General features: G+C 33.9%; 1 protein-coding gene across 1 annotated transcript; it reads left to right on the top strand.

The window, feature by feature from the left end:
- Positions 1 to 223: 223 nt before the first annotated feature.
- Positions 224 to 20,506, top strand: LOC136035562 (probable serine--tRNA ligase, cytoplasmic). Its single transcript, XM_065717432.1, has 5 exons — positions 224 to 306; positions 4,076 to 4,321; positions 12,434 to 12,673; positions 17,990 to 18,130; positions 20,254 to 20,506. The coding sequence occupies exons 1-5, from the start codon at positions 301 to 303 to the stop codon at positions 20,413 to 20,415; spliced, it is 795 nt and encodes a 264-aa protein (XP_065573504.1). The 5' UTR covers positions 224 to 300; the 3' UTR covers positions 20,416 to 20,506.
- Positions 20,507 to 22,285: the final 1,779 nt, after the last annotated feature.

Genomic DNA, 22,285 nt, shown 5'->3' with positions numbered 1-22,285 from the left:
ATGCGATATTATTTAGTAGTTGTTGTTTTTTCAACGCTGAGGAATAGCCTTTGGTCATTTGATAACTGATTACGTTCTTATTTGAACATACCGTCTTAAAAACTTGATAGGCTGAAAAAGAATGTTCTATCCAAAAGAATAGGAATATAATCTGACCACCCATGCTTTATTTTTAGTGAGGATTAACTCTGCTCTATTATATTTATTTGACCTTAATTTGTAATTTTCCTTACAGGTTGATTTGAACTAGATCTCTACAACAAGCTAAAAAACCAATGTTCCAAAGAAATAACAGAAAGAATGGAAGTAAGTGGTTTATTCTACACTCGCCATTGTTGACATAACATATTCCTATTTAAATATTAAAAACATTTAATTTATCATAGTTCGTTGGTTTCATTTTAAAATTCATATTTCATGTTATATAAAAGTATGTTTTTCTGTCCAGATGAGTCCGATTTCCCTTGATTGCTAATATTTTGCTCCCTTGCTCCCTTGAATTCAAGGGAAAAACATCCCTTGATTGCTAATATTTTTATCTAAGATATTTTTGATGGGACCATAAGAATTCTACTGGCCAGAATTATTTAAAAAGCTTATATGATAAGAATTGTGTGTTCATATCTAATTTATTTTGACCTCTAAAAAGGTTAGGGTCCTACATAAAACTTGCCCTTTAACCTTTGCATCTATCTCACATTTTATGCAAAGTTTGTAAATAGCTGAATCAGTTTTTGTCAGAAATAAAAAAAAGAATTTGTGAATTTATATATTTTGTCATAATGAGAAGTTAGGGGTAAGGGGGGCCCTCTATTGACTATTTAAACATCTATTTTAGAAAACAAAAACGTTTGAGCCTAAAATGTACTTTTTCAAAGTAAAAACTTAAGGTTCTTGAACCTTATTATTATTAATTATTAATTATTTTATTTTTCACCAACACGATACATAAAGTAAATATGGTGGAGTAAGAATAAATATAAAAAAAGCACAAAAAGAAAAACAATAAACACAAATAGTCAACGAAAAAAACGGATAAGACGGTGGTGAGGGGATAGGCGCGCAGAAGCTGTACTAGAGAGTTTTCTGTGAAGAATCTCCAACTTCAAAGTTATATCAGGAACCGAGAATTTTTTAACAAGAGTCCAGTTTTTTGTCCAAGGAGGAAGATACAGAAAAAATTTGCAAAATTTGAAATAATTTATCCGAATTCTTTTTAAATTACCATTATTAAGAAGGGGGAAAAGACCTGAAGCATAAAGGACAGAATGATCACAGAAAGTAGAATAAAAGAGAAGAATAGAGAAGTAGAAGTAGAATAGAAAGTAGAGTAAAGAAAGTAGAATGAGCGTTTTCAGCAATGAAAATTGCTGAAATGTCATATTTGGGATTTTTTTTTTTTAATTTACTTTCTTAATTGCAAATTACTGTTTAGTTGAATTAATGCTTACGAATCACTACAAAATAAGGATTTTTTTTATCACTATACAATTTCTTTGGGCAAGTTTTTCAGTTTTCAACCATTAAGAGTCACCCTTCTAGGATGCTACTGCTACTGTATTCGTGATGTTATTTAATACCTTGCTTGCTGCATGGGAATGTAGCAAGCAAAATAGAAAAAAAATGAGTAGCTTAAAAGGAGCTAAACACTTTTAATTGCAGAAGAAGAAATTAAAAGTGAAAAAATAAATAAGAGAAAAAAGTAAAAATATATATAAAAGGATAAAAATAAAAGTACTGCTTCCTTTATTGATTTTACACCAAACATGTCTACCCGTAGGGATTTGACTTTATTAAACAAGAAACAATATACATAAATCTTTTACAAAGGAAACAGGGAAGTAACTCGTTTTGTCTCAAAAGGGGAGCAATTTTAAATTTTTTCGAGATGTACTACAGCAAAGAAAAATTGCCCAATCTGCAATGCGAAAGAAGATGGTTTGGGCCATTTTTTCTAGAGGTGCCATGAGGTATCTCAAATTGAAGTCAATTGCCCAGAGTGAAATCTTGATGAGCTTCTTCTAGGCAGCCTTGAATCGACGATTCCACAAATGGTTGTTATTGTGGATCGCCTCTTTCCCTGTTATTTTCAAAGACTTTTTAACAAAGCTTTGGACATATCTTCATTGTGTTGCGAGAGCAACACTTTGGTTTTGTCGTGTTTTTTTTTTTTTTTCCTAGCACCCCGATTTCAGCTTATTCCTAGAAAGTGGTAAGGGTCTAACCTCTGCGGTTTTTACGGAAAGTGTGGACCTTAGGCCGGATTGATGAATATGACTTAACATTTTGAAAAGCTTCGTAGAACTCTTGCCTGGGGCCAAAAAGGATGGTTTTTGCTTGTCCTTGAGCCAGAGCCTATAGTGTGTGAAGTGAAGAGGAGTTGTATAGCCTATGTCAGAGAGGACTATCTGAAGTTATGCAGCCAAGCTTTCGTTTCATCAAACCATGTTTCTGCTTTCGAGTGGAAAGCTCCGTTCTAGCAGGCAAGCAGGCAGGCACCAGTTTCAAATTGAAGATGGACTAAAATCTATAAGTGTTAAATATATATGACAGTTACCCTGCCCCACAGCCAATATATCTTCTTTGAGTGATAAATAGAAAAATTTAGAGAAGCAAAAAAGCGGCATTTTCCCACGGGTCTGAAAGTGCTGCCATCTATTGTTTCTACCCATTTCTGTTCGTGATTTCAGCTGAGTTTATCATTCGGTTTTTCGCACTTGGGATTGCGGTAGAGAAATGGTATCAGATGTGCCTCTTAAACTTTAAAATTTCTCTCATTGCTAAAGAAATTAGAGTTTATCCTTTGCTCCTTTCTAAGTGATTACATTAGAAAGTTGGCCTACGGCAAAAAAGTCAACTTTTGAACTAAGACAGATAGATTTTTTTTTTCGACGGCAGTCGATAGCTTTTGATGAGCTGATCAAAGTATATGTCATCCATTTTTTTGTACAAAAATTTCTTCATGAGATATACCAGTTTGAAAGTTTAAAGGGGTTGACAACTTCAGTAGTAAGGTACACACTGAAACCAAAAATAGGCCGATACCAATTGTGAGACATATAGGGGAGCTGTAAGCAACAGTCGGCTGTTAGCTCATAATCTTCCTCGGCAATGAGGGGTTCGCAACTCTTACTAGTTGGTGTACCTATTTTTGTTTCCGTTGTATTTGATGGTAAGACCAATTTGGTTCCAGTGGTAAGACATGTAGGGGACTTGTAAGTAATAATCGGCTGTAAGGCTACAATCATCTTTAGTAATGAGGAGTTTGCAACTTTTGCGAGTTGGTGTACCTAGTATGTATTTTAGCATCCTTACAGATTAACAACTTCAGCGTTTAGTTGCAGCGAGGAAACAAAACCAAAGTGTTGCTCTCGCAACACTTTACTCGGCGAAGCCGAGCAAAGGTTGCCGCAACACCTCACGTTGCCCATGCAACGTAGATCTAGTTTGTAATATCATTTAGCATATTAGAGATTCGAAAGCCTTGTGTGGCAAAACTGACTTGCTTTATTTAATAGTAATTTTGTTAATAAAACTTTGATATTTATACAATGAGCAACAAGAAAAACTAGCTGTTTAAAAATATACTTTAATGAATATTTTTTCCTGATTGAATAGAAATTCTTTCCATTTCCTTCGTAATAAAAATTAAATCAAGAAAAACAAACTAATGACCAGCTGTTCGATAATATGTTCTGGTGTACTGAAAGGTTCAGGTATATCGGTGTTATTACCTAGTATTATTACCAGGTATTACCTGGTCTTTATTATTTATGAAAGGTTCTGGTGTACTCGAGTATGATCGGGATATTAACGTACTCAGAGGAACTTAGGATGTAGTATTTGTGATTACAAAATATAATTCTCCAATGTTTTTTGTTCCTCTTGAATTAAGGATGCAAAACAAACCACCAGATATAATCCCTTCCCCCTCTGAAAGAAATTTTCATGTACACGTATTGATTAGTAAGGTCGAAATTCGTTTATTAGTTGATACATTTAATTACTGATTTAAGAAAACAATACTTTTTGAAACATGTAATAGTTTGACCCTTTTCTTTATTTTTTTTTATAGAAAGATTGTATTAAGCTAGAAAGGGTAAATCAGCCGAAAGCTTTTGAAACCGTAACGGTTGACATGATTCAGGACTTCAATGTTTTGTTTATGAAACAAAGTTACATAGGTGGCCATAGTGTATCTATTAGTGATTTAGAACTATGGAAACAATTTAAATCAGAACCAGGCAATGACCTTGTGTATTTACTAAGATGGTGGAGACATATAAAGTCATATAGCAATTTCAAAAGGGAGCAGATCTTGGTAAGTTTTTGTCATGTCTATGCATGATCTATAGTTTTTTAGTCGCCATGTTCCTAGTGTAGGGATTGGTCTCACTAGGGGACATGAAAGGTTCTCCTTACATACAAACATGGGAGAAAGGAAATGGGGAGTTTACCTTAATACTACAATCAATGACGTGCAGAATAAGCCGGTCCTTATTAAGAAAAATTATGTAATGAAACAATTTTTTTTCCAATATTCAGGTTCTAAAGGAACTATTCGTATGTCGTGACCAATGTAGATCATTTTTCACACTGGAAGGTGTTAATAGGCCAATTTTCAGAAATATATATATATATATATATATATATATATATATATATATATATATATATATATATATATATATATATATATATATATATATATATATATATATCTATATATATAAAAATAAGTTGTCTGTGGATCTGTGGATCATGGATCAGGTGACGTCATGTTTCGGCTGACGTCATGAAATTAGTTGCCATCATTTTTGCTTTGAAGGTGACGTCATTCAAGTTATATAAGACATATGTTCGCGTAGAATTCTATTAATGTTTAAGTTTACAATGACTGATGAAGATGCTCAAAGAGTCTATGCCAAAAAACTTGCTGCTGATAGAGAAAGTCAGAAAAGAAAGCGTGCCGAGGAATCAAAAGAACAGTAAGGAAACAGACTTGAGGCTAAAGAACGCAAAACCGCGCAGTTAGATGAAGATCCACCTGGACAGCGAGAGTCAAAACATATTAAAACTGAAAATGATAGCGATGATGATTGGGTTTGGGATTTTGACTTGGATAAGGTCATCAATGACTACCAGATTTTAGTTAAAAAAAACAAAGATTCGGCGATATGTATTTCATAGTGAAGCTGAAAAATAAAGAAGAAAAAGAAAACTGAAAAAAGAAAAAAGAGAAATTACAGACTGGGATACCGGGACACAAATGACGACCGGGACACAGGGAATATAAATGACGACCAGGACACAGGTATTTAAGAATATCGTTCAAAGACAAATTTTTAATTGTAAGAAGACCGTTGAAAGAGAAATTTCTAATTGTAAAATGACTGAAAAACCTAAAATGGCAACGGTACCACCATCGAAGTAGATAACCAGTGGGTTTACGGCCAACCTACCATCTTCAAAGATACCACGATAGGAAGACTCTACACCGTTCACCCCAATCAACATGAATGCTTCTTTCTACGCCTGCTTTTGGTGAATGTACCCGGTCCCACATCCTTTGAGTATTTGAGAACTGTAAACGGTACTATACATGACACTTACCGTAGTGCATGCCAAGCTCTGAATTTATTGGAGAATGACCAACACTGGGATAACTGCATCAATGACGCGTGCGAAACGTCAACCCCAAGTCAAATTCGTACACTTGCTCTCCATCAGCTCCTACAGAGTTATGGGAAAATATAAGTCAAAAATGTCCGAAGATATACTCCATCGAAAACAGTTAGAGACGTCAGAAATGACTTTTGATTTTACATCAGAAATTTATAACGACACTTTAGTTATTATAGAAGATTTGTGCGTACGTATGGCAAACAAACCTCTTCAGGATTTGGGAATGCCTTCACCTAACCGTATCGCTGCTGTTTTGACATGTGTAGAATTGGATCGTGAACAAAGTTACAGTACGAGTGATCTATTGTCGTATGTACAAAATAACATTTACAAGTTAACGTCGGAACAAAAAGACATTTATGATACGATAGACTCAATTTCAGGACGTATACAACTACCTGCTGATTTCTGTAGTTTAGTGACGTCCAAAAATGAATTGATTGAAAAAGTATTTCCGAATATTCTAAAAAATTATAAAAATAATAAATGGCTAAGTGAAAGAGCGATTCTCGCACCCAAAAATATAGACGTCCACGAAATCAACAATATTGTTTTGACCAAGATTCGAGACCAGGCAGTCCTTTGCAAGTCAGTCGACACAGTTTTGGAACCGAATGAAGCGGTTAATTATCCATCTGAATTTTTAAATTCCATATATCTTTCAGGGTTTCCACGACACGTGCTACAACTAAAAATAGGCGACCCACCAAAGCTTTGCAATGGCACGTGACTTGCCGTAAAAAAAAACAATGGAAAGCCTAATAAAGGCGACAATCTTGACAGGGCATTTTGAGGGTAAGGCTGTTCTTATTCCTCGCATTCCCATGATTCCAACGGATCTGCCTTTTCAATTTAAAAGATTGCAATTCCCAATTCGATTAGCATTTGCAGTCACCATTAACAAAGCTCAAGGTCAATCATTAGAAAAATGTGGTATAGATCTTAATACTGATGGTTTTTCCCATGGACAATTGTACGTTGCATGTTCGAGGGTCGGTAAACCTGACAATCTATTTATATGCAGCGACAATTGGACAGCGAAGAATGTTGTATATTCGCAAGTTTTACGCAGTTAATTTGTATTGTATCCATCTATCTATCTATCTATATAAAAACGAGTTGTGTGTATGCATGTTTGTTTGTTTGTAAAAAGAGCGTTTGCATATGACATCATTATTAGTTCATACGGCTTTGTATATGCACAGACAATGGGAAAGCCAAGAATGTTGTATATTCGCAATTTTTACGTAGTTTAACTCCTGCAGACGAAATGAATGCTTGCCTGAAAAATTCTAATTTATGGGCACACGTAAAAATATTAAAATTAACTACAAATATGCGTGTCCGATTGCAAAACGATGATTCTCGGTCAAACATTTTCAGATCAATTGCTGGCAATTGGAAACGGAAAGCTTCCAGTAGTGGGAAAGCCAAAAATGTTGTATATTCGCAATTTTTACGTAGTTTGAAACACATATATAAATCTATCTATATTCACAGGTGGGACACAGGGACACAACTACAATGGCGCGTAACTAATATGGCGCGTAACGACTTACGCGCGCGGGGAGGCTTGGGGGGGCGCGAAGCGCCCCACCAACTAGGTGTTGGGGTGGCGCGAAGCGCCACCCCAACAGCTAGTATATATATATATATATATATATATATATATATATATATATATATATATATATATATATATATATATATATATATACCATATAACATTATTGTTTGTTTCATAAGATAGATAGGTTTTATTGTTTAATTAATTTCTGCAGCTGACTCTTGACAAGTCAGTTTGATAAGGCGTGGTATGCGAACTTCGGGTAGAAGGGGAGGGGTGTGAGTTAACAAGTTTGGAAATCTATGGATTATCGATAATTCCCTTAGTGACACTCTATTAAAAAAAAAAGAAAATAGACTCACATAATTGAAGAACATAGTCTATAAAAGCGATGATCCGATTAGATCTTGGCACCAAATTAGTGGTGAATGCCTTTCCTAATTTTTGCCAAAACGTTTCATACTAAAGAAACTTCTTAGCCACGCCAGGTTTTAATTAGTTGAGTCAGTTGCAGGCCAACATTTTTTTGGAGGGCTACTTTACAAACTTCATTGCTAATATGGGCTGTGTGTACTATACTGTATGTTTTTTAATTTCATTTGACTATAATCTCTGAGTTAAGGGGCTAACGGTTTCCACGCACAACAAGCATATAATTCAACTTAGATAATAGGTGGATTCGTAAATGTACGGGTTTTAAAAGGAATGACGTGCTTTTATTGAGGCAGTGTTTTCATGTGTCTCTGTTATGGGTCGTTACTACTTTTTTTTTACTGACAAAAGCATCACAAACGTGATAAAATATAACCATGTGTTTTTCATTTAATCTTCGCACCGTACTACAAAATTATAACGTATTTTTGATTCAAATTGAAACAGCTTCGAAGTTAGTAATTAAGTAAGAAAAACAAATTTTTTCAACTAAAAGTAAGGATAAAAATTAAAACTTAAAACGAACAGCCCCCTCTTCAATGCCTCACTCGTTAAGCTAAAGTTTTCTAGCGCTTTAAAAAGATTTTTTATTCCAATTAGACAGCCCTTGTGTTTCAAGAGTAGTTCTTGAAGATTTGGGACAAAAAGTTGAACTTTTGCTTTAAGAAACAAGGGAATGAGGAGGAGGCAGCTTTCTTATATACGGAATAATTTCATTTTGCTTCTTATCGTTTTTCAGAACACGCCAGAAAATCTACCCCCCCCCCCTACGTGGGAATTCCTCCCTTCCCAACCAAAAATACCTCCCACGTAAATCTCCTCCCCCCTGGACAGTTCCTTCCTCGCTGAAATTTTCCGTCGGAAAATTTCCTGTGTACAATTCCCCTGGAAAATTCTCCTTACTTTTTTAAAAAAAAATCTGATCGTTCTCCAAATCATGTTGGAAACCCCCCTCCCCCCTCCGATAGAAAATTTCTACGGAAATATTTCCGTGGTCATAATCAGTTTTTATCGGATAACAAGCGTTAACAATGGATCTCAGTCGTGATTTTACAAGAAATTTAAGATGCTAAAGTTCTTACTAAAGTCATGAGCATAAGAATTCGAATTAGATGTAAAAACTACAAGCCATAAACACTTTACAATCGCGGGCTGGATTTTCTTTCTAAATCTAACCAATTGTTGTCTTCTTGCGAATAACCTTTCCAGCTTCACTTTCCAGCTTGTGAAATAAGGTCTTTAAGTTAGCGGTTTGTGTGAAATGTAAATTGTAAAATGTTTTGTTTGGCTCCCAAGTCATGTCCACATAGCAAAGAATTGCTGACACAATAAGATAAGATCTATTCATTTTAATTAATTTAATTTTTTAATAATTAATAATTATTATAAATATAATTATATAAGATAATTAGTAATTTTTTAAGAATTATTCATGATTAAATAGACATATGATAATGCGCTATACTATACCTCCAAAGGCTCCTTGGCTTGTAAAGAAGGGGGATGCACACGATTCACTGTCTCAGAGAAAAAAAAACACTTACAGAAAGAAGAGATAAAAAAATATTGTGCAGAAAATTAATTAGATCTGATAGATTAAATAAATAGATTAAATAGATAACAATAAATCCTGCACCAAAAAGGGAATAAAAGAAACTAATGAAATAAAAAAAAAATTACAATTTTACATTTAAAAAAATGGCAATTTTTTTTTTTGAATAACCTGAAAGAGTGGCACCTTCGAGCTGATTCACTTATTCAGACATCATATTCTACTTATTATGGCTCGCTATGACAGGATTGAAATCTGACCTTAAATGTGAATCACTGCCTATGTTTGCTGCCTGTTTTTTTTATTTGTTGGAGAATATATCTTATCTTATTATTTTTGAATGTTTAATCCGCATCTTGGTTTTAGTTAATTTCTTAGTTTTGACCACAATTCGTACCTTTCATGCATTTTATCCAGGGATTGGAATAAGAGTCTTAGAGTCGGAGTTTAAGTACATTTTTGTTGAATGGAGTCTGAGTTGGAGTCGGTAAATCGAAAATGTCTGAAGTTGGAGTCGGTTAAAACTTATTAAATCCAGTTAAATAAAGCTTAAAAACAGAGCTGTGGAGTCGGAATTTTGGTAAATTTTTGCTGTATGGAGTCTTTGTTAGAGTCGGTATATCGAAAATGTCTGGAGTCGCAGTCGGATAAAACTTATGAAATCCAGTTAAATGAAGCTTAAAACAAGGCTGTGGAGTTGGAGTTTTAGTAAATTTTTGTCGAATGGAGGCTAAGTTAGAGTTGGTATATCGAAAATGTCTGGAGTCGGAGTCGGGGTAAATTTTACTGAATGGAGTGTGAGTTGGAATCGGTATATTGAAAATGTCTGGAGTCAGTTAAAACTTTTGAAATCTAGGTAAATAAAGCTTAAAAACAGGGCTGTGTAATCGGAATTTTAGTAGATTTTTGCTGAATGAAGTCTGAGTTGGAGTCGATATATCCAAGAGGTATGGAATTGGAGTCGGTTAAAACTTATGGAATCAAGAAAAATGAAGCTTAAAAAAGGGCGGGAGGGGGGTCGGAGTTTTAGTAATTTTTTGCTGATTAAATTCAAAGTTGGTATATTGGAAATGTCTGGAGTCGGAGTCGATTATATGGCTTTCATCGTACCTCTCAGACCTAGTTGTTTTAGCAGTGGCTACAAAAGGTCAACAGTACGCAATCAGTTCAATTTCAATTCAAATGAATTTGAAACAAATTAATAATGTGCAAATGTATATATAAGGGCATCTGTGAATAGAGCAAACAGCTAATTTTTATTGAAAATTTTGTGTATTCAGCATTGAAATAGAATTTCCAGGTACTGAAAACAAACCAATTCGCAACCAACTACAAGCAGATCATTTTATATTCCTTTGGTATATAAATCGAGTTGACAGTTCATGGAGCAATCCACAGACACGAATTTATTTCTGCGGAACAGGAGAAGGGGATAAAAGACGAAAAGTACGGGTATATTTTATGAGAAATTTAGGAAATTCTCGGTAAAAAAGTTAGAAATTCATATTTTACCAATTTTTCTGTACGTAGAGATGTAAGCTCCCGAAGTTATATGAGTAGAAGTAAATCTGGTGTTTTCTTTTATAATTCTACTAGACAAATAGAAAACTATAAAACGAATTTAGAATCTGGTATGCATTTGAGAATTCGATGTATAAGCCTAGAATTATGGGCTATTTAGATAGAAACATGTTAAGAAAACAATTCTTTCCTTCATAATATGCCAAAAGTTGTTGTTAAAAAAATTTGAAAGTGACTCCGCTATACTCCGCCCCCCCTAATATGCGAATATAGTATTCGCTGGGTTGGAGTTGGTATATCGGAATTGTTCAATTCTTAAATCAGTAAGAAATTATGAAGTAAGAAAACAATTCTTACTTCATAATATGCCAGAAATTGTAGTTTAAAAAATGAAAATGATTCCGCTATACCCCCCCCCCCCTATAATATGCGAATATATAGCCCAAATTGCTTATCTTCCTCGTTTTTTTCCGTTTCTTGATTTCGACAGCGCTGATTCAGTTTACGTGTACATGGGTTGAAACAAGAGTGACGCATGGCAAAATATATGGAAACAATTTATTTTATTTGTTCAAAATAGTAAATTTGCTTATTTTATAGGCCATGGCGCATTTTTGGGATAAGATAGATTAATTCATGATGAAATATACACACAATAATACACTTTACTATTCCCCCAATGGCTCCTTGGCTTGTAAATAAGGGGAAAGAGACACGAGTCACTAGCTCAGAGAAAAGAATCGCTTACAGAGAGAAGAGAGAAAAAGAAAAATCGCAGAACCCAAAAATTCAACTATTAAATAAATTATAAAGATTAAATAGATAGATGAATAGGTTGTAGGAAAATTAAATAGACTCCATTGAATCCCGCCTAAAAAAACTGTAAAAAATAAATAAATAACTAGAAGCCAACAATTCTTTTTAACTACCTTTTTGATACAACAGTACCTTCTCTAGTCCTATCTCTGTATAATGTTTCTTTTGTGAAATACAAATTTTGCAAGGGTAATTTCATATTTTCATCAGCCTGTGGAAATCCTATTTTGTGATCTTTTTCATAGTTGCTGTAAAATTTTGCATGTTGAGCCTCCTTGGGGCTAGTTACCTTGGGGCTACAAGGTTCTTATTTCTTCGTTGTCAAGTGATGATTTTAGACACGCTAGTAAAACCGCCTTTTAGCCTTTAATAATGATGTTGTTTTCTCATTAGAATGAAACCTGAAAGGTCTTATGTAGAATGAAACCTGAAAGATATCACAACCAGAATGCGACACTAGAATATGCTGAATTTGAAATATTGACTTTTAAGGGCACCTTCCACCAAAATTGTCATATATCAGGTCGGCATCAGGTCAGGTCGACATAAGTATTTCAGGGGGCTTATACATAGTTAAGTGCGTTGCAAAAAGTGTTTTATATTCTACTATTTTTATATTTTACTACTTTTATGGGCTGGTTGATGATCTTCTTAAGTTTTTTTCAAACTTTCTATGAATTCGAAAATCACAATTAAAAGTTTTCCATGTTTTGTATGCAGATTTCTGTCAGATTCAGAGAGAACTAAGTGAAAACACGAGGCTGGTAAGATTTGACATGAACTTGAGAAAATTCTTTCTTTTCTTCGAAATTTTGAGTGACACTTATAAGGCAGTAAAAATTATATCTATTTTACTTCAGAAAAAGGAAGAAGCTGGAGACCCTGTCTTACCTGAGGATCTTTTTTCAAAATTGGAGAGCTTAAGCGTTAATGATTTGAAATCCCTGAATGTGTCACAATTGACTCACCTCAGCAAAGACTTTCAAGAGCGAATTGTAAAAAAACAAAAGAAGATTGAAATGGTCGCAGCAGACAGAGAAGCAATACTTAGGGAAATTGGGAATAAGTTGCATGAATCTGTTCTTATTTCTGACACGGAGGTGAGTTAGTTCCGCTTTTGAAAAAGACCGAATCTCTTTTTTATTTTACTTAATTGCTTGCAAAAGAGAAGAAGGGGCGGGAAACCTAGATTATACTATAATAAACATTATTAAGCTTTAATTAATAAAATCTATTAAGCTTTAATTAATTAAAGCTTTAATTAAGCTTAATTATAATTAAGCTTTATCAGTTTAAAAGCTTAATTATAAGCTTTTAAACTTATAATTAAAATGAGTGAAAATATAATGGAGGGATAAAATTTTAATTATAACAAATAATATAATTTTATCAAAAAAATTTTAACATATACTAATAAAATGAAATATTACCATATATTAAGTAATAAATGATTTACTAATAAATAACAGTAATTTTAATACCAGATGGTGGAGCTGGAAAGACGTTTCTGCCCGGATATCAAGGGCCTGGGGAGTGTTCACTAGTCTGAAAAAAGGCGCTGTGGGCCATACGTGAGATCTCAACAAAAACCAAACTCAGGTCTAAATAGAATCCGTGTGAGGCATACTACTGTACGCCTATGATACCTGGCCTCTCATGGCTGAAGAGGCTAGATGTCTGGACGAGTTCGATCACCGCTGCCTACGCTATATACTCTGAATCAACAGATGGTCTAGAATTTCCAATAACGAAGTAAGAACCCACTGTGGCTAGGTTGAAGAGCTATCCTTAATCATTAAAAGACGTCGCCTCAAACTCATCGGCCACACTTGGCACCGCACCAAGGGTAGGATATGTCGAGACATCCTATCTGCGAGCCAGTACCACCCTGGAGACAAAGGAAAATCAAAGAGTAATTTGAACCATGGGGAGGTTTTTGACTGAAGATTGCTGGGGAAGATGCAGCCAACAGATCGAAGTAGTCGTTGGATATAATCCTGAAGTCCGTTGGTGCCGGGCAGGACAGTTCGTCGTCTGGTTCTCGCAAAAAGAATAAAGAATAAATGATCTGCTCTTTCTATTTTGTGTCCAGCAGCCTACTTCAGCGGAAAAAAGAGAAAAAGACAAACAAAAGAAACTAAACGCTTAACATATACTAGAAAATAACATGAAAGTATAAAAGGGAAAAAAGAGAAAACAAAAGAAACTAAACAAAAAGTAGCATAAAACGACAAAACGGAAAAAAGAGAAAAGGGCAAAGCAAAGAAACTGAACAGTTAACGTATACTGTATTTTATTCGAACATATTTGATGAGCCTCACATCTTGCCGATAAGCAAGACCACCAAAACACATGACAAAGTCGAAACGGGATCTGACGGGAGCTTTTATAACTCTGTGACCATTGTTTTCACCACTGCTACTGTTGGTTTGTTTAGGTGCTGATGGCCTGCTCAGCTGCTGATGGTCATCTGAAATGCGAATGGAAAATAAAATGCAATAAACTCGTTTGCACTTCAAAATATAAAAGCATTATCTGCCATCTAGTGTTGCTCTTAGTACTAAACTGATACAAGAGCAAATGAAGCATATTTCCAGAGAAAAGGGGAAAGAAAATAATTATGCAGGTAAATTTACTACGATAATGTTAAGATGGCTTTGTTGACCATTTTCAGTCTACCTGCACTCGATCGGGCCTCCGGCTGTCAGATTTGACAATCATTTCTCACACTCATTGGTCTGATGATATAGTAAGGTCATATAAGCCAGAATTAACCAATGAAACATTTTTTTTAAACACTGCCGTGTTATCGTGAAATTATCTAGCTTACATAGAGAGTAAAGAAAGTGTGAGTAAAAATAATAAGGATAAAAAAATGTACAAAAAAACGAATGAAGAAAAGTAAAAAGAGGTGAAGAACTGTCAATGAAACACAATAAAAAATTTAATGTAACTTCATTGTTATTTATTATATAATAATTATATAAATGTTAATTATATAAATTATAACAGCTGGAGTGCTTAAAGCATATGACCTTAAAAAAACCTAAAACGTATGAGATTAATAAACCTGCTTGATTTACAAATCTTTTTCAGCAAATGAATTATAACAGCCGGGCTGCTTAAAACATCACCTACAAACCTAAAACATAAAAAAAAAATCTACTCAAAATACAAATCCAAATGAATTATAACAGTCTGTTCATAAAGCATACGAACTAAAAAACCTGAAATATATCAAACAGTTCATGGTAACGAATTGTAGTAAGGAGCGACCCGGCTCAATAGTATCCAAAACTCTGAAAACGGAATTTTGATACCAATAGTTACATCAAAAGAATCACATTTTAATGCTGATTTTAAATATATAAGTTTCATGAAGTTTAGTCTTATCCATCAAAAGTTATGAGCCTAAGAAAATTTGCCTTATTTTAGATTTAGGGGGAAACACCCCCAAAAAGTCATAGAATCTTAGCGATTTATTTTTTGCCAAAAGACAGATCACGGCTGCGTTTTTTTTTCTTGGGGTCATTGCATCCATCCAGTAGTCCTAGAATATCGTGAGAGGGCTCATTCTAACGGAAATGCACAGTTCTAGTGCCCTTTTTAAGTGACCAAAAAATTGGAGGGCAACTCCGACGCTCATTTTTTCCCAAAGTCAACGGATCAAAATTCTGAAAAAGCAATTTTATTCAGCATAGTCGAAAAACCTTATAAATATGTCTTTGGGGACGACTTATTCCCCCAGAGTCTCCGTGGGAGGGAATGCAAGCTACAAACTTCGACCAGTGTTTACATATCATAATGGTTATTGGGAAGTGTACAGAAGTTTTTAGGGGGAATTTTGGTCGGGGGGGGGGGGGGGGTAGAGAAGAGTGGGGGGAACTATGTGGGGGGAACTTTCCATGGAGGAATTTGTCATGAGGGAAGGAAATTTTCATGAAGGTGGCGCAGGATTTTCTAGCATTATTTAAAAAACAATGAAAAATAAATATGAAAAAGTTTTTTCAACTGAAAGCAAGGAGCAGCATTAAAACTTAAAACAAACCAAAATTATTACGTTATGAGGGGTGCCATAGTCATAGATTTTGTGCTTCGTGGATGTAGCTTCAGTGGGGGTCTACAATTAAACCCACTAAGAACCCTCCATGATGGTGTTTTTGCGGACGATATTGCACTCTTCACTCACGAATCAGAAGATATACAACACAATATAAATGAACTTGAGCGTGTGGCAAATGCTGTTGGACTCTCCATAAACGCTAACAAGACTAAATCAATGTCAAATGCAGTCATTCCTGACTTAGCTGAGGGACTTTTGGTCAACAATGAGGAAATTGAAGTAGTGAGAGAGTTCAAATATCTAGGCAGCATTCTTACGCAAGATGCCAATCTTGAAAGAGAAATTTTGTGCCGAATAGCATTGGCTGGCTCTGCCGTCAATTGTCTCAGAAATATTTGGAGAAATAGTAAATATTCCCAGAAGCTAAAACTCAGAATTTATAATAGCAATGTCCTCTCCGTCCTTACATATGGTTGTGAAACTTGGAGTATCACTGCGCAACTAGGAAAACGACTATGGGCATTCGATAATAACTGCCAAAGATATATTTTGAATATACATTGGACTGAGAGAATAAGAAATGATGAGATTTATACCATATCAAATCATACCCCCATCCTTGATACCATTAGAAAGCGACGATGGATGTATTGGGGGCACATGGTGTGAATGGGTGATGGAAGGCTACCTCATGACATATGGTGTTGGATACCCCCCGGCCTCCGCAAGTCAGGGAGACCCAAAATGACAGTTGGCAGGATGTTAGAGAAGGAGGCGAAGCTGGCGAGGTCCTCGATGGAGGAGCTTTGGTCGAAGGCTCAGGACAGGTCGTCGTGGCGAACCACTGTTGCTGCCTTATGTGCCCTCAGGCGTGGGAGGACCTAAGTCTAAGTAAGTTGTGATTCAGGGGTCATTTTTAAGGAATTGGGACAAAATTTAAGTTTTATGTAAAGAGCGAGGTATTGACGGGGGGGGGGACCCCCTCATATACGTAATAAAACATACGAATATAGAAGTTCGTTACGTAAGCTAATTCGTAAGTTACGTATATCTTTTACTAATAAAAAGGTTCTTGAAAAATTTAAAGTTATAGTTGCCGTTAATTTACCAAAAAATTGGAGGGCAGCTAGGCCTCCTTCCCCGCTCCTTTTTTTCTCAAAATTATTCGATTAAAACTGTGAGAAATCCGTTTAGCCATAAAAATTAATGTGCAAATTTCGTTTTAATTATTCATCTGCGGAAAACATGCATTAATTCAAAAACGTTCAGAAATTAAATGAAAAAAACAGTTTTTTTTTAACTGGAAGTAAGGAGCGATATTAAAACTTAAAACGAACGGAAACTATTCCGTGTATCAAAGGGGCTGTTCCCTCCTCAACGCTCCGCTCTTTACGCTAAAGTTTTTTTTTGTTTTAAAAAGTAGAGTTGAGAGAAAGAGTCAAACGCGGGGGGGAAAAGTCAAACCTCCTCAACGTGGGGTGTTTCAAAACGATACAAATCATTTTCACCAAATAAATCATAGCAGCCGGGCTGCTTAAAATATTTGACATAAAAAAGTTGCTGGAAATACAAATCGTTTTCAGCAAATAAATCATTGTAGCCGGGCTGCTTAAAACACATGACCTAAAAAACCTAAAACATATGACATTAAAAAACCTGCTCGAAATATAAATCGTTTTCAGCAAATAAATCTAAGCAGCTGCTTAAAACAAATGACACAAAAAAAATAAAAAAAAACTACTAGAAATACAGATCGTTTCCAGCTAATAAATCATCGCAGCTGGGCTGCTTAAAATATTTGATATAAAAAAAGCTGCTCAAAATACAAATCGTTTTCAGCAAAATAAATTATAGCAGCCAGGCTGCTTAAGACATACAAAGAACTCGCTCATGATAATTAAAGATGGGTCCCTAGCCACACCTAAAATATATGACATTAAAAAGCCTGCTCGAACAACAAATCGTTTTCAGCAAATAAATCATAGTAGCCAAACAATGCTTAAAACAATATGACCTAAAAACCCAAAACATAAAAAAAAAAAACCTGTTCGAAATACAAATCGTTTTCAGCAAAAAAAATTATAGCAGCCAGGCTGCTTAAGACATACAAAGAACTTGCGCATGATCATTAAAGACGTGTCCCTAGCCACACCTTTACCTTCAAATGAATTTAGCACTCATCTTTGCATAGGTTATTTTAATACTGATTTACACTTTACATAAGCTGATTTTGCCCCAAGTGTTCTTAATATTCCACTTCTAAACTAATCGAGATCTCTCCCCCTCCCTATTGAAGGGAAAATATTACAAAGTTTGACTTCAATCAACTCATTAATGCAGTTTTATATTTTAGGATGACAACAGAATAGAGAAAACATTCGGCGACGTGCACCAAAAGAAGTTACATTCCCATGTTGACCTCATAGCTATGATAGATGGCGTTGATACAAAGAGAGGAGTTGCCGTCTTTGGAAATAGGGGTTATTTTTTAAAGGCTGGTTATTTCTGTTCGAAAAGACTTTTATAGAATGACCATTAATAACATTTATGTGACAGTATTTTTTTTTAAATAGTATTATATAACGAGGGTGATAGAAAAACAATCTGGAATTGATATTGTTAGTTGGATGTTTTTAAGATGAATTCAAATAAGGAATTCAAAACGGATTAATTAGGGAGTCAAGTTTAAAATGCCTCCATAGGTATCAGTTTGTCGTGGTTTTCTTATGAGTAAATAGAATTCGTCGGATTTAGCTTGTTGGGCACTTTTTTTTAATAATCTAAGAGTTAGGTGCTTAGCAGTCATACATTTATAGTCTTCGTCGATGATATAGACCTCATTTACTAAAGCTGTTTATTCATTTACTAATTCTATTATAATTCTTTATACTATTCTATTCTATATACGAATTCTATATACTATTTTATAGAATTCGTCGGATTTAGCTTTGGATTACACAAAGTATGTTCTTATATCTAAAAATGCAGCTTGTAAAAGCTAAGGCAACGTTAGCTTGTCTAAAAATATTCCATCTATAATTTGTTTCCTATGTATTTAATGGTAATACATTGTGTCTAATGAAGGATTCATTTTGTCTAATGAAGGATTTCGGAACCAGTTAGGTGTTTTGACCCTTCCCCTCCCCACCCAAAAAAAATATTTGTGTAACTCGTAAAAACGTAACAAAATGGATATTAACAAGTTTTTGATGCGTTTTTTGGTTTTCTGTAACCAAAAAACGCACTCACCCCCCCCCCCCCAAAAAAAAATAAAAACTTTACCCATTGTAAAATTGATTTTTTTTTTTTTCAAAAATGATAAAAAAAAGACTGGTAAGCTTACCAGTCTTTTTTATATAGTCTTCGTCGATGATATAGACTTCATTTACTAAAACTGTTTATTCACCCTTACATTCTCTGAGCTGCAATTTAGACATCACTTTTACTTTTTTCTTAGAGACTGAACTGAACTTGTTTAAAAAATTGGATATTTTCTTACTTTTCCAATTTTCAAGCTATTTTTCAATCTACTAAAATGTAAAGCAAGTTAAAACTTAATGGTAGATAAAGGTAAATCTCAGTTATCGAATAACAGCAAAATTGCCATCGTACGTTGAAACATTGAAGTCTTTGGCATGCAGAAGAATAAATTACCAGAAACTTGTATAGGGAGCATAACCCTTAATATCACAGTATAACCTGGTAATGCATTTTTATCCCTCCTGTGGCTCAATAGGCTTTTTGACAACAATTCCACACTAACACCAAAGTGTGAAGAGCGAGGTATTGACGAGGGGGGAACCCCCTCATATACGTAGTAAAAATATACAAATATAGAAGTTCGTTACGTCAGCTAATTTGTAAGTTACGTATATCTTTTACTAATAAAAAGGTTCGTAAAAAATTAAAAGTTCTAGTTGCCTTTTTTATTTACCAAAAAATTGGAGGACAACTAGGCCTCCTCCCCCGCTCCTTTTTTCTCAAAATCATTCGATCAAAACTATGAGAAAGCCATTTAGCAAAAAAAAAATTAATTTAGTTTACAAATTTAGTTTTAATTATTCACCTGCGGAGAACCAAAATCAAAACATGCATTAATTCAAAAACATTCAGAAACTAAATAAAAAAAAACAGTTTTTTTAACTGGAAGTAAGGAGCGATATTAAAACTTAAAACGAACAGAAACTAGTCTGTGTATGAAAGGGGCTGTTCCCTCCTCAACGATCCGCTCTCGCTATTTAAGTCCTCACTGTAATAGAAGACTTTGTGCTGGACCGACTCTCGCTCCAAGGATTTTTTTTTAAGTTGAAGTTTTGGAAATTCTTTGTTCAAGTTTTTAAAGCCATTTGTTACTAACCAAATTAATTAAAGCTGCTTGAATTTGAATAATGTTAGTAAATTTCTAAGAAATCTTACTTGAAAAATCAGCTATCCCACAGGTGTGAAGCGTCCTTGGGAAGTGTCCTGGTAGTTTTTCCTAGTGCAGACAACATTTTTAGTCCTTCATTAGCAATGGTTTCACGACACGTACACAGAGAAGGAGGCTTTGGGTTTGCACACCCCTCTCCTGCGATTTCGGTTTCATCTGTAGTCTGACTTATAAATTGTCTTTTGAAGGGCCCTGCTTCACATTTGAGGTGTGCACTGGTCATGCTTGCGAAGGATATGCTGTGCGAAAAGGGCTTCACTAGTATAGATAGTCTTTCATTCATGAATAAAGATATGATGCACAGACAATGGGAAAGCCAAGAATGTTGTATATTCGCAATTTTTACGTAGTTTGAAACACATATATAAATCTATCTATATTCACAGGTGGGACACAGGGACATAACTACAATGGCGCGTAACTAATATGGCGCGTAACGACTTACGCGCGCGGGGGGGCTTGGGGGGGGCGCGAAGCGCCCCACCAACTAGGTGTTGGGGTGGCGCGAAGCGCCGGGTGGCGCTTCGTTTTAGTTTTTTTTTAGTTTTTAGTTTTTTTAGTTTTTTACCTTTTTTTAGTTTTTTTAGTTTTTTAGCTTTTTTATTTTTTTTATTAGTTTTTAGTTTTTTTGTAGTTTTTGCCTTTTTTTTTAGTTTTTTGTCCTGGTCGCTTTCTCTTTGAGTGTCGTCATTTATTAGTTTTTTCCTTTTTTTTTTTAGTTTTTTATTGGTTTTTACCTTTATTTTAGCTTATTTTTCAGTTTTTTCCTTTTTTTTAGTTTTTTTTTATTTTTTATTTTTTATTTTTTTTAGTTTTTTACCTTTTTTTAGTTTTTTTAGTTTTTTTAGTTTTTTAGCTTTTTTACTTTTTTTATTAGTTTTTAGTTTTTTTTTGTAGTTTTTGCCTTTTTTTAGTTTTTTCAGTTTTTTTTTTAGTTTTTTATTGGTTTTTACCTTTATAGTTTTTTTAGTTTTTTAGCTTTTTTATTTTTTTTATTAGTTTTTAGTTTTTTTTGTAGTTTTTGCCTTTTTTTAGTTTTTTCAGTTTTGACGTCACCTAATCCAGTTTTTTCAGGTGACGTCACCTGACACATCCATCCACACATCCATCCACACATCCACAGACAGACAACTTATTTTTATATATATAGAAGATAGATATATATATATATATATATCTATCTATATAAAAATAAGTTGTCTGTGGATGGATGTGTGGATGGATGTGTGGATGGATGTGTCAGGTGACGTCACCTGAAAAAACTGGATCAGGTGACGTCAAAACTGAAAAAACTAAAAAAAGGCAAAAACTACAAAAAAAACTAAAAACTAATAAAAAAAATAAAAAAGCTAAAAAACTAAAAAAACTATAAAGGTAAAAACCAATAAAAAACTAAAAAAAAAACTGAAAAAACTAAAAAAAGGCATAAACTACAAAAAAAACTAAAAACTAATAAAAAAAGTAAAAAAGCTAAAAAACTAAAAAAACTAAAAAAAGGTAAAAAACTAAAAAAAAATAAAAAAAAACTAAAAAAAAAAAAAAGGAAAAAAACTGAAAAATAAGCTAAAATAAAGGTAAAAACCAATAAAAAACTAAAAAAAAAAAGGAAAAAACTAATAAATGACGACACTCAAAGAGAAAAAAAGGCAAAAACTACAAAAAAAACTAAAAACTAATAAAAAAAATAAAAAAGCTAAAAAACTAAAAAAACTAAAAAAAGGCAAAAACTACAAAAAAAACTAAAAACTAATAAAAAAGCTAAAAAACTAAAAAAACTAAAAAAAAGGCAAAAACTACAAAAAAACTAAAAACTAATAAAAAAAATAAAAAAGCTAAAAAACTAAAAAAAACTAAAAAAACTAAAAAAAGGTAAAAAACTAAAAAAACTAAAAACTAAAAAAAACTAAAAAAGGTAAAAACTAAAAGAACTAAAAAAGAAAAAAATAAATGACGACACTCAAAGAGAAAGCGACCAGGACAAAAGGAATGTTCGATTAGCAATCAACAAAGCACCGGGACACAGGGAGTATAAATGACGACCCGGGGGAAACAGGGGGATATAAATGACGACCGGGACAAAAAAACTAAAAAGAAAAAAAAACTAAAAACTAATGAAAAAACTAAAAAATCTAAAAATCTAAATAAGCTAAAAAAGAAAAAAAAAGGAAAAAAATAAAGGAGAAAAACAAAACTAAAAAACGAATGTATATACAGACCGGG

This window comes from Artemia franciscana, chromosome 14, assembly GCF_032884065.1.
Source record: "Artemia franciscana chromosome 14, ASM3288406v1, whole genome shotgun sequence".
Taxonomy (NCBI): domain Eukaryota; kingdom Metazoa; phylum Arthropoda; class Branchiopoda; order Anostraca; family Artemiidae; genus Artemia; species Artemia franciscana.
This window is presented reverse-complemented; position numbering and strand designations above follow the sequence as displayed.